Genomic DNA, 13,252 nt, shown 5'->3' with positions numbered 1-13,252 from the left:
AGGAAGGTGGATGGAGTAGGACAGCCTTGGAGAGCAGAGTGAGAGTGAGGCAGATTAAATGAAACCTACTGATCTCTATAGAGAAACTGCAGCAGCAAAAGGATTCAGCAGGGAAAAAATAAACTGGTGTAAGTGCTATAAAATATGACTCCAGCAATAAAACAGTGGAGTAATAAAAACAGTAAAACACAAGAGAGATAAAAATGTGGGGTTGGATAAATATCTCGCCAGCCTAGATGATACAGTATGGGTGTGAAATATGAGAAAAAAAAAATGGATTCATTGCTAACGGTACAGAGTAAAGGAGGGGAAAGTGGGGAGGAGGAGAGAGAGCACTATGGGATGCTGCGTGAATCAAACAGGGTGAGAGCTGGGGGTCTAAGCGAGGCCATCACACTGAGCTCGTCTCATTTCACACTTGTTGATCGCCATTTTGCTCACAGGTTTGTCAGAGCCTCCATCAAACCTGCCTGCGCACAACATGTTGTTCACTAATTTCATTTGAGTTCAGAAACTTTCTCTGAAATTGTCTTTCATATGGAAAAAGAAAAAGAAAAACTAAAACAAAAAACATTATCCCTCTATTTTCTCTACAAAATCAAAAAGAATTGCCCTCATCAGCTTTATTGGTTTAGTCTTAATGATTACATGAATTGCACACTTTGGCTCTTATGTCATTATTGCAGACAAATTCTAACATTTGTCAAAACTGAATTTTCTATCTTTTACAGTTTTAGCATTAACATGGTTTCGAACAATAACACCAGTTACTTTCATCAGGGAAACTAAATCACAACTGATAATAATAAATCATAACTGAAAAATCATTTGCTGAACATTTGTCATAAGTAGAACATGCAAGGACTAAGAACCAAATGTCTTTAATTTCAACAAAAGGAAATTACTCCTTCGGTATTTAATACTCAAATTTCCGGGAAAAAAAAAGCAAAGCAAAACAAAGTGTCTCACCTTTGTAAAACGAGGTAAAAGCTACTCCAGCCGTCAGTTTAATTCCAGTTGTGCTGCTGCTCCTCCAGCCACTGCAAAATGATGCTGACCATATTTGTGTCGACCCTCCTCGCTGAGTTGGACTCGGACCCGGATTGAAGCAAAGTGCGTGAGTGGATGAGAAAGACAGACAGGGATACAGACACAGGGAGAGAGCGAGAGAGCGAGAGACAGGAGAGGAGGATAAAGACAGAAAAAAAAAAAAGATGAGAGGACGGTAATAATCTGGGATGAGTTGGAGAGAAAGCTCCCAGACAGGCACACAGAGACCAGAGTACTCTGTGGTCTGGTCTGGAGATCTGTCTGCGGGACCACTCTTGAAATATGAGACTCAATCACCCCCCACCCTCCCACTTCACCCCCCCCACACACTCATCTGTCTGCCGCCTTCCCTCCCTTCACCCCCACTGAGCTCCCTCTCCTCCTCAACATCATCATCCTCGCTCCCCCACCTGTGCCTTCCATATTTTCTTTTTTTCTCGCTTAATTTGAAGAAATTCCTAGTTAAAAAATTATGTTAAAATAAAAATCATTCTCCACACACACGCACACACACATGCATATAGATTGTCATCATAATTCCTGTCTTCCTCATCATTGTAATCCAGATGCTAGTCTCTGAATTAGAATACGTATGACTGTGCACACACAGAATATAACACGTCTCAAAACCTCATGTCCAGTTTAAATGTATTTCTTTCTGGAATTGTGAATCATCCTAATCATTTAGATGCTGAGGAAAATTCATGTCACAAGGGCCTGTTAAATTCATTCAAAATATGATATATATACTGTCATTTTAAAAGTTTTTTTTCTTTTAATACCTAAAATGTTTTGTTTTTTGGTTTGCACAACATTTCTTTTCATGGTTGAAAGGAAAGCCAAAGACATAGCTTAATTTTACAAATTTTACAGTGTAAACTACATCTGTGTCATTGTGACTAGTGTAAAATATTTGAAACAGCCTCATTGTTCCAGGTATATTCTCAGCATAGGAGGTGTTCATCAAAGTGAAAAATGAAAATGAAAATGAAATAAAGGACCACAATGTTCCTCCATCCAAATTTCCTGTATTTAGTCGATCACTTCTGACTTCTCATTTGGCTCTCTTGCCTTGTTACTCGCTGCTGGTTGTGGAAACCCCGGCACCCTGCAGCTGCAGCGCTCTGCAGCTGGAACCGTGGGGGGTCTAGTTAGCGTGGCAGCAGTTATGAAAGCTACATGGAGTCCGTAAACTTTGTTTTCTCAGTTTGTTTTGTGTCAGAGTGCTTTGACTGACTCATGTCACTGCCTGGCTGCAGATGTTACTTTGAACTGACAGTGAACTGGCGCTGCAGTACAGACTGTACAACAAACGCTCAGCAAAGTCAACTTTTGTTCTCCCCTCAGCTGTCAAGGGTGTAAGAAATGATGCGGAAACTAGTCATTTGAGTTCTGTGTTACAATACGCCTGTTCACTTCTCTGTAACGCCTCGGTAGCGCCTCACTGGTTGCTGACACACATGTCTATCTTATGACAACTCTCCCCTCTCTCTGCCACCACCACCACCACTCACACACACACACACACACACACCCTTCCCCGCCCACACACACACCTCCCACTCCCACCTCCCCACCCACCTGTCATTTGGCAGAAATCTCATTACCTGTAATGTCCAACAGGCCTAAACAGAATCAATCCCGACACTCAGACCTCGACCATTTCAACCTCAACCCAATGCAGGACGGGGGGCATCAAATAACACAATCAGCCTTGTCCCCACGGAGAGATTTATGACCCACGTGCCCAGAATGACAGCTCGCTGTTCGCGAGCCAATCATAATGATCAATCAGCCCTTCATCCCTCCCCGGCACCACCACCTCCACAACACTCACACCTTTAAAGTGCAATCATCCATCAAACGTGGGGCCTCACATCAGAAATTGTGCAGTCGATCTGAGCCGGGTTGGATGTATGAGGTTTCCGATGGAGCTCGGACAACAACGAGGTGAACATAATCGAGTGTCTTGTTTTCATAATCGCAGCAGCTGAGACCCAGAGGGGGGGGGGGGGCAGGGAGGGTTGGGTGAGGAAGAGGGGGAGAGGACGAAGGGAAGGGGATGGGAAGGGCATGAGGTTGGAGGCATGAAAGAATGAGGATGCAGAGGAGAAAGAGCAGGATGCACTGTGTTGTGTCCTGTTGAGGATGATAGTCTTCAGTCTTTAAGGATCCACCGTCCTCCAGGCATGCTCAGAAATGAGAATCGCTACAGTTTACCACCAAAGAAGCTGCTTCCTGTCCATGTTCCTGCGGGCAGGGAGAAATACATACAGCAGAGGAATGACGACAAGTTCTTTGTCTTTTGAGTCACGGTCAGATCCGCAGAGTCCAGATAATTAAAGGACTTTGCCCCACATACCCACACTGCCCTTTCACCTGCTGAGCAACACAGTGGGGACTCTTGATGAAAATATTCAATAATGTTAAATGATGCTGAGATCTGCAAGAGAAAAATTAGCTCTTAGATGTTCTTGATATAAAAAACACTCACTTTATTCGGGTAACCATAAATTTTACTGTAACAAGTATTCACTTGTGTTATTTTGATGCCCTAGCTATTCAATATGCCAAAAATGCTGGTGAGTTAATGATAAAAAAAGCCACCTCGCATGTGTTTTCTCCAAACACAGGGAGCATAGTGGGTGGTTTCACACCAAGGATTAGATGAGTTTGACTGCCCCCTGTTACACACACCTCTCATATCAGAGTTAATGTGTAATTCACTAGCAAGGATCGAGGCCTTCAGATTATTTATTGATTGAGATGATGGCTGCATGTGTGATGCCTGGATCTTGCTCGTAGGTCTTCTGATGGCGCAGAATGAGAGTGAAATGGAGGACAGGATTAGGTGGGTGTTTAGAAGACTAACACAAGTGCTGTGGTTGAAGTGTGGTCTTGCTGCTAAAACTCTGTGAGATAGCGCCGATGCATTTCCCATCAAGTTAAGACAATGGATTTTCCCAGAATTATGTGCCAAGATGTGAGACACTGTCACGTCAGCCCAACCCAAGTCTGTCAACCCTGTGTTTGCATTTACATACAGAGAAGACAGGCAGAAATGAAATCAATAGACATAAACTGAGAAAAAACCTCCCAAACATTTAGCCATTGGAAATCTTTCTATCACCGCCTGAAACAATCAAGTCCAATGCCACCTAATGACTTCTTGGAGGATGATGAGAGACAGAATATCTATCGGCACCAACAGGAAATCAATGAAATCAAACAAAGGCTCAACGAAATTGAGCCGTGATATTGGAAGACTCAACTTGCCTATTAAGATCCACATCCCATATCAATCCATGTCATATATCACAGACATCCATTTAAAAGCCACTTACGTCTATTGAAAGGCCCTGGGCACTGGAATCAATGTCAGATCAACAGTTCTCTAATATGAATTACACCATGGGTCGTCTAAAATTCAAATTGTTGGCTAAGACAGCAACCATTTATTCTGAAAAATGTGACACTGTACTTTTACCTGAATATGCTGAGTGGAAGTGCACTCAAGGTGGTTTGAAGGGTTACTCTACAGACTGTAGGGTCAGTATGTCACCTCAAGAGGGAGACATGCATCCAGTTAGGCTGTAGGTCAGGGCAAGTGCTGCTTTTTTTTTTTTTTTTTTGGCAGAAATATATACCTTAGGAATACACAGATCTACAGCAGCCTCAGGGAACAACTAATTGCTAATGTGGTAAACTGACTGGAAAAAGGAATTGTTTTAAAGTCAGGAAATCATCAAAATGGGTATAAATGACATGAAAGCAGGTCAGCTACCCACTCTTAAGGAAATTTCAAATTTTTCAAAAGGAATAAAATGGGGTGTCAGCCGCTAAAAATGTGCAACGTGAGCTCAGGACTATGTTTGAAAATGTAATCTCAGCCGAAGTTTGTAATTTTCCAGCATTTCATGACTATGTCCTTGACATTTTATTAGTTTTTGAATTTTTGTTGCAGTAAAATGACCCCCTTGCAATGTGAGAGTCATCACTGGGTCTTCTTTCCACCATACAATTTACAGCCAGCCTGTTTTAGCTTTCCAAATTTCTGTATTTGCCTAATAGATCCTCCTTTGCCCTCCTCTTCGCCCCGCTTTTGGTCATCCGGTGCATTTTGGTAATTATTTATGTATTTTGTTCTACAGTCTGAGGGCAGAATGAGGGCAAAATAATTGAGTACATACTGCTAATATCATGTATGGTGTCAGAATTTCCACTGATTCACATTGAGGTTTGACTTATACTATAGAAAAGCCACAATGAAGTAACCTCTGAACAAAATGAAATCCTGCTCTTGCAGTGCAGTTTGTGCTACTTAACCTTAATATCATGCTGCCAAACAGCGGCTGTAACAGGGCACACACACACGCACAGACACATGGATTACACAGATACAAATGTGCATTTAGCTTTCTTTTTTAATCCAATCCAAGAGTCACATTAACAAGTTATATCATAGCAGTCCCGAACAGACAAAGTCAAAGTAGCTTGCAGTAATGACTCTTCATCATCAAAATATGTTAACAAAATAAATCCTCAGTGGGAGGAGTAAAGAAAGAAAGAAAGAAAGAAAAAAAGAAAAAAAAACATGGGAAAGAAAAGCTACAGAGAAAACAGCGAGTTCAGCGACTTGGTCCACATAAGCAGAGCCATCGGAAAGACACACTATCACTCCAGTTTGCGTGTCAGAGTACATCAGCCTTTCGTCTTAGGCTCGCTGCTGGACACACTGTTGTGAGCAGGCAGCATTAGAATAAATAGATTAGCTCTTACAAGTTTTGATTTTTTTTTTTTTAGATTGATAGCAGGTATAAAAAAATGAATGATTCTCTGTGTGAGGTATTTGGAAAATAAAAATAAAAAAAAAAAAAAAATAAATAAAGTTTGAATGGAGTTTGCAAGTATGAGGGGACATGGACCGACTTTCCATAGAGCCCCAAACCTGGAATTGTTCTGAATGCAAATAGAAGAATACACATTAAAAACAAAATGTGGTCATGGTGGTTAGGAATGTAAATGTGAACAAGGACCAAAAAAAAGAAAAAAAAGAAAAAAGGCTTCAAATAAATCATAACATCAACAAATTTATAGTGCTGCTACTGTGGCTCGACATATTTCAACTGAGGCCTTTAAAATGAATCAGTTTGTTACCATTTGTGTTTCTAATTCACAGTATACAGCAAGTCAAAAGGAAAAAAAAAATATTCCAGCAACAATCAAGACTTTGCATGACCAGAAATAATACAGGCTTCGGTGCCACACAAATGGTAAACTTGTATAATATAACTGCATCCTAAGAGGAGCAATTCACCAACATGTCTACTTAAGACATTCCTCTGAAATGCCACACCGTTTTACAGTCGAGTCCAGCGGCCCTCGCCCATGTGCAGTAACCTGTGTAGAAACCGTATGTTTTCAAACGACCTTGTCTGGGAACACTCTTGATACTTGCGTTTCCACGGTGCAAAACATCTTTAGCTATTCAAATTTGTACAGTGCTGCCGAGTGCGTGTTCAGGTCACAAAGCCTTTCCCGAGCTACAAGAGTTCCACGATCCTGAGACAAAGCAGAAAAGTAGGTATACAAAACTGATTTAGAGGTATAAACTTATCGGAGCTCTTTCTTACAGAAAGAAAAATAATTAGTGGGGTGGGGGGAGAAGAGCTTCGTGGAATTTGTGATATCTAATTTCTTCTGTGCTCCCATTGTTGTAACAAATATGAGAATGGAAAAGTTCATGTTAACAAAACGCAGCTACAACATTGTAACCTACAAACGTAACATGCGTTACAGCATTCAGTCATATCCCTCAGCAAAAAATAATACAAAAGAATGAAGAAAACAATCTAAAGTGCAAGCACGAATACATACAGTTTATGTGACAAAATAGTCATTGAGGGGACAAATAAAATAAGTCTCGTGATTAAATGTAACAAATGTTAGGCTTTATACGCGTACAGTCTGGAGTGTTTTTTTGTTTTTTGTTTTTTTTGTGTAAGGCCTGTCATATGTGGTGGTAAACATCACCTCAAGGCCCAACGCACCAACACACTCGCACTTTTGCTCAGTTCAACCTGCACGCTTTGGACATTTAAAAAAAGCTCAATGGAGGGAAAGTACAAATAGGTTACAAAATCTAAGTTTGAAAATGATTTCAAAGGAAAATGTCGACTGTACACCAGCGCTTTTGTGTAACTTCTGATTGTGACAAGATTGTCTATACATTCTCTTTTTAATCATAAAAATTATATATAGATTCAAGGCTATCGGTTTCCATATGAAATCTGCATTTTGTTTCTAAGCAGTCAATTCAGCAATAATAATAGTAATAACAATATAACAACAATAAAACTTTCCACTATGTTTGAGGAGTACAGCACAAAACAACTGCAGTATTATACAAAGGAAAAAAAAAAGTGGCTCATTTTTAACCATCAATACAATCTGCAGAGGAGAGAAGATCACAGATCTTTTGTCATGGCAGTGAAAATAAAATTCATTCATATACGTATATCAAAAATTCACAAAATGCCCTGCATTTGGAATATTCAAAATACATATCAGAACTCTTCAAAAAGGATAAATCTTGAAAAGGCTAAAGAGATGTAAAATATTGCTTCACTGAAAAGCCATAATCGGGACAAATGGATGGTTGTGAAATTGATGGAGATGTGATGTTCACAATGCCCACCAACATGACAAACCTTCAGCATACACACTCCCAACCCCATTTTGTTGTGAATCCTGATGTTGCATTCGTAGTCGACAAGTGGGCTGAATCAAACTACAAATGCACAGAGCCCAAGTGAGCACAATTAGCCAGGAACAGACTCACTGAACTCTAAACTATACTGAGTTTTGTTTCATTTGTACACAAGAGGTGCTGATTTCCCTCATAGGGTTACAGTTTGCCTTTCAAACTAAATGTCATGTGAACCACGGTGCATTTTGAAAATAGCTGCAGATTAATCTTATTTTCCTCATTTTAGATGTTTGGGTTACTTTGACTAAACCCTGGACATAGACAGAAGAGAGAAAAAAAATGCTTCAATTGTTGGCAAATGATTGAAATGAGCATCTTGTAATAAAATTACACTCAAACCTTGCGTCAAAATACCCCCCCCCAAGAAAGTGTCAATTCAACAGAATTTCGAATTTGTAACAAGTCTGTTAAAATACCCGCAAAAAAGTGACAACCTCAAACATAAAATGGCAGTAACAGCATGTACAATTTCTAGACCTCTATGTGCATACAGTAACAGCGTTACACCTCTATCAGACAAAACATAAAGTTGACATGCTGTGTGTGTCTAAAACTAGTGTGACAACCAAGAACTATAGGATTATAAAACTTCAGGGTAGAATTGACAAGTTTTAAACAAATATTGAGAAGAGAAATTAAATTCTGCCTTACAGTTAAGGGTGTAAGTTTATGATCTGCCTGATTTGAGCTTTAAGCCCTAATATGGAATTTATCTTTGTTGTTTGTATAAAGAGCGTTACTCATTAGCTCTTCAAGGGCAGGACATGCTGAAGGGAAATTATGTCCTCCCTGCTTTCAGATCCCATCATTGCTAAAAAGACAGGGTTCACTGAACTGTGTACAAAAAAAATAAAGTAATAAGACTATTTGGAGTTCGAAATACAATTTCACGTAAGTTGACTTGTCACATGCTTCAAGTCAGTGTATCAACAGCTAATTAAGTCACATGTACAGTGAGAAATATTTTCGAGCCAATAAAATCAGCATTAGCAAAAAGGCCAGAAATGGGGCAAAAATTCCCAAGTTCAAATAGAAGTGGGACAGGAAATGAAAAAAAGGTGCGCAGCCTTCTGGTAACACATGCTATCTGTTGGCGAGTAAAAACAGTATATAGTTTCTTCCATGCAGGTGAGCTAACCAAAGGGAGAGCCATTAACGTCACACCAGAAAATTCAGCATGGAGGATAAAATCTCGGGGTGACTAAGAGGCAAAATATTTTTTTTTCCTTTTTTCAAGTTACATTGATTCACATCCTTCAAGATTTGCTCATGCTGGCCTTTACATGACGAGATGAAAAGAAATACACATGCCAAAGTACTAAGAATTTCCAAGATGAGGCTGAGGAATGGCTGAGAGAGGAGAAAGACTGGCCTGATTAAAAAAAAAAAAAAAGTGTCACAATGTAAGGCAGAAAGGAAAGTAATATGTCCTTGCCTTTAGAAAACCCATGACCAAACTGAGCCAGCAAACTGAATGTGCTTGTAATGATTACACATTCTTGTATAAAAACACAGGTTTTCCCCTTTAAAGCCATTACACCACTGAATTAGAAAGGGCAGTACCAATGTAACCAGGTGACAGTCAACCACCTGCTTCATTTTTGGTCCACGTCCTGTGATTTTAGACATGAGAAGAGGAGAGAAGAGAGAAAAAAGACATCATTTTGCATTTCCTCACTAGAGAAAAACCTGTGAGGTATGTGTGAATGAGGAATGATTGGGCAGGAGAGTACTGATGTCATGGAAAAAGACGACATGCATATAACCCAGTGAATGTCAACAATGATGACATCATACAAGTTCAATTTTTCATTTTTGTTACTGAACCCTGAGCTAAATCAAATATATCATATTGTATATATATATATGTATACATATATATAACAGGCTCATATCAATTATAACCATCCCCTTACATAGACCCGAGTGCACCTCAAGTTTGACCGCTGAAGCTAAATGCTCCACATGGTCAAGTAATTTGTCATTGGCGCTCTCAAGCCATCTTTAGACATCCTCAATACTGCTCAAAGTAATGTATGAGCCCATGCATTTTACTTACACTCTCAGTTAAAAAGGCAGCTACCATTTAAAAGAAGAAATAAGTCAAAGTTACAAATAAAAGAGACTGAAACACTGACTTCACTTAAAAAAAAAAAAAAAAAAAAAAAAGTTCACTTTACAGATTAGGTCGTGTTTCTTTTTTCTTTTTTTTTTTTTGCTTCCCTCATTTTAAAAACATGCAGTCAGTACCATGTTGGAGCAAAAAGAATAAAAATAACTGCCCATCCCAGGAATTTGAATAAGTGCTCCCCCTTCAAGTATTGTATTTGAAAACAGCCATTGTTTGGCATTTGAATGTTCTTTGACTAAGAACAAATAAAAAAGGAATTTAAAACAAAATAAACTCTTACCAGGCTGAAAATAACCTCATAAAATGTTATGGACATAATACTCATAAAAATAGGGGTAAGGTAAACTTCATTTTTGTAGTTCTGGTCATGTAGTCCCTTCCTGCTAAAATACTTAATAGCCACTATCTACCCAGCAGCCCTGACTTGTTCCCTCCACTCTCTCACCAGGAGAGGTGTTTCTTCTTCTCCCACTTCGTTTTCGTTAAACTACTTCAGTTGTGTTTCTTGAGGAGTCCGTCTGTTGTGCCGTCGTGGTCTTTGGGGCTGAAGTCGGGGCAGATACCGTTGGCCGTTTTGGTGGCGGCAGTGCCTGGAATGGTGGCCGAAGAGAGGCTGGGCTTGGTCTGGCGGCTGTGGAGGGGACAGCTGTGGAGGCCTGCGTTTTCTGTGTACAGATACTCCTCAGCAAACTCCGGGTGCTGCTCCACAAAGCTCTGGAACTTGTCTGTAGAAACGCCACAAGAGGGCACCAGAGGCAAAGGCAACGTTAGACGGTGGCTTACATAACACCCAGAGACAAATAGGAACCAGTGCTGAGGTGGCCTGGTTTACCGTCGATGATAAAGTTCTCGACAAAATTTAATGCCTCTCATTTGAGGGAGAAAGATGTCAGGGAGACACACTTAGGAAAACACAGGGCAAAATACTAGAAAAAGAACAAACAACTGATGAATCTAAACATAGAAATGCATATTGTTTTTGTGTTTTCATCTGTAAACATAATTGAGCCATCATGCTTGCGAAACCAGCAGTGGCTCTGAAATGCAATATTACACTTCTGAGTCGGGACTATTTCTACCATGATAAAAAAGCAAAGCAGTGATCCAAAACTCATCTAATTATATTTTGTGTTTCTCTTTGCATTTCTACAGCACATCTTGCTGAATTTACCCAGTGGCAACCACAGACCGCGATACAGTTTAAGACACTCAGAAGAATCTCCAACCATGTCTAAATCAGTATTTCACTGTTTTGTCAACAGTATTAGTCACAATGATGACTTTCAAATCTTTAACAGGGCAATTGGTTCACAGTGGGGTCATGCTTTTTTTTCTTTCTTTCTTCTTTTTTTTTTTGTATAATTCTGACTTAGAGCAATCTTTGGATCAGCTTTCACACAGTAGTTGACAGAGTGTAAATATCAAAACAATTTCAATGCTTTCTCTTGATCTATTATCAATTTTACAAGCAAGCACATGGATGAAACGTTATGCCACTGAAGTACGTTTCAGTTGCACTTTGAAGGTACTGGGAAATACTAGAAATCAAGTTCCAACCTCCTGATAAATCAATTAAGGGAACTTATTTGGACTAAAAAAAGCCGTCCCTGGCAACGAAAGCAGGACAAAAGTTATTTTCTGGAATACTGTGATATAGGGAAAAAAGAGACTGGTGCTCGATGAGATGCGTGGGAGTCTTCAAGTGTCAAAATAATGCTATAGAAATCTGAATGAAAACATATTGATTATCCAAAAAATGAGAACTAGATATATAGTCAGTATGACTAGAGTTAAATGCAGTGTTCCTCATGTACTCCTCATTTATGGCCAAGTGAAGTTTGAAAAAATACTCAAATTAATGGACAGTATTTGAATCAAATATTGTCCGGGGACAATTTCCTTTATGAAGTTTCTTACCAAATGTGATCTTCCCTGTGTCCTCCATATCGATGGCGGTGAAGAGACTTGACACGCTGAGGTGGGCCACGCCTAAAGCTGTCTTCAGGATGGTTGCCAGCTCCCTCTCTGTGATGGCACCGTCCTCCTCTGCCTCAAACATCTGGATATGATATAAAGACATACTGATATTAATCTTTCTCATTTTGCATTTGGGTGTGCAACTCTGGCAAGGTCGGTAGATTAAGAACCGGTTACATCAAGTTTTACATGGATGACCACTCATTCCTGACTTAATATGATTTGAAAGGAAAGGTTGTCATGCACCCTGAGGTTACAAAACCTGCCCAAGTCAAAGAGTTACGGTTTAAGTGAAACAAACAAAACAAAACAAAACAAAACAAAAAAAAAACACCTCAAACTGGAGATACATGGGTTTGTTTTTCACATCAGTGTAAAGACACAGGTAAAGAACTACTTTTCACATGGTTAAAAAATAAAAAAAATAGCTTGAGTGACACATAATTCTGGATATGTAGCAGGAAGTGTACCAAAAAACAATGTGTTCAACACTGATGTTATAAGAGGAGTTTATTGACCTTCACACATTACAATGTGAATACTGCAGTGAGCACAATGCAAGTCACACTGCATGACATTTTAACATAACAAATGTCACGCTGATTCCTAAGCAGCCGCGGAAAACTCCATTTTGCCTGCTGGCTAGATAAGCGTGAAGCCTGAAACAGAACATACCTTGAAGGCCAATTTCATCGTTTCCAGAGTTTTGGCGGGTCTGCATACAACAGATAAGGCAATCACATATTCTCTGATATCCATGGAGTTATCTTCATGCTGGTAAAAAAGGAGGGGAAAATAACATGTGTTACGAGAGATGAGAAGAGAGGGTGTGAGCAAGTGTGTCACCTTTAAGTTTTCATAGCACAAGTGGTCGGGGGAGGTTCCTGTTTTTGGCTGAGAACAGGTTGTAGCAATAAAAAGTCTTTGATTGGATACTATATCACATCCACATCCCTGAAGGAATACAGAAGAAATGATGGTGTGATTAGTTTCTGATCCAGTCTCTCCCTTGGTTTAATAAAATCACTTAGTCATTTAAGTGCTTAGAGCTGATTCACGTCCTTTGTATGCTCTATATTAACTTAACTGTCCTCTATTAAGAAAGATTACATTCTTATCTCATTCATACACAAGGCGTGCCCGGGCTTTGCACTCATCTCTAGCTGACTGAGCTTTTTTTTTTTTTTTTTTTTTTTTTTGCAGTAAACGCCCTGAATGTATAGTTTATGTCATGCTTTGTGCAGAGGCCTTTCTCTTCTATCTCTTAACACTGATATGCTAAAGATTTTTAGTTAGAGAGGAGAGACTGGTCAGATTATACTATA

General features: G+C 39.5%; 1 protein-coding gene across 2 annotated transcripts in view; it reads right to left on the bottom strand.

Moving 5' to 3' along the window:
• Positions 1–5,456: 5,456 nt before the first annotated feature.
• Positions 5,457–13,252, bottom strand: part of LOC115373539 (lysophosphatidylcholine acyltransferase 1) — a 45,588-nt gene continuing 37,792 nt past the window's right edge. The window contains exons 12-15 of one of the 2 annotated variants that reach the window (XM_030071997.1): positions 12,603–12,701; positions 11,868–12,009; positions 10,396–10,675; positions 5,457–9,432 (exon numbers count right to left, since the gene is read on the bottom strand). In XM_030071997.1, the coding sequence (XP_029927857.1) occupies positions 10,443–10,675; positions 11,868–12,009; positions 12,603–12,701 (474 nt within the window). In that variant the 3' untranslated portion in view covers positions 5,457–9,432; positions 10,396–10,442. Of the gene's footprint in view, positions 10,676–11,867; positions 12,010–12,602; positions 12,702–13,252 lie in introns of both variants that reach the window. The other variant, XM_030071996.1, reaches the window with a different exon arrangement.

Source organism: Myripristis murdjan, chromosome 16 (genome assembly GCF_902150065.1).
Source record: "Myripristis murdjan chromosome 16, fMyrMur1.1, whole genome shotgun sequence".
NCBI lineage: Eukaryota > Metazoa > Chordata > Actinopteri > Holocentriformes > Holocentridae > Myripristis > Myripristis murdjan.
Note: the sequence above shows the minus strand (reverse complement) of the source record. Positions and strands in the feature narration are given on the sequence as shown.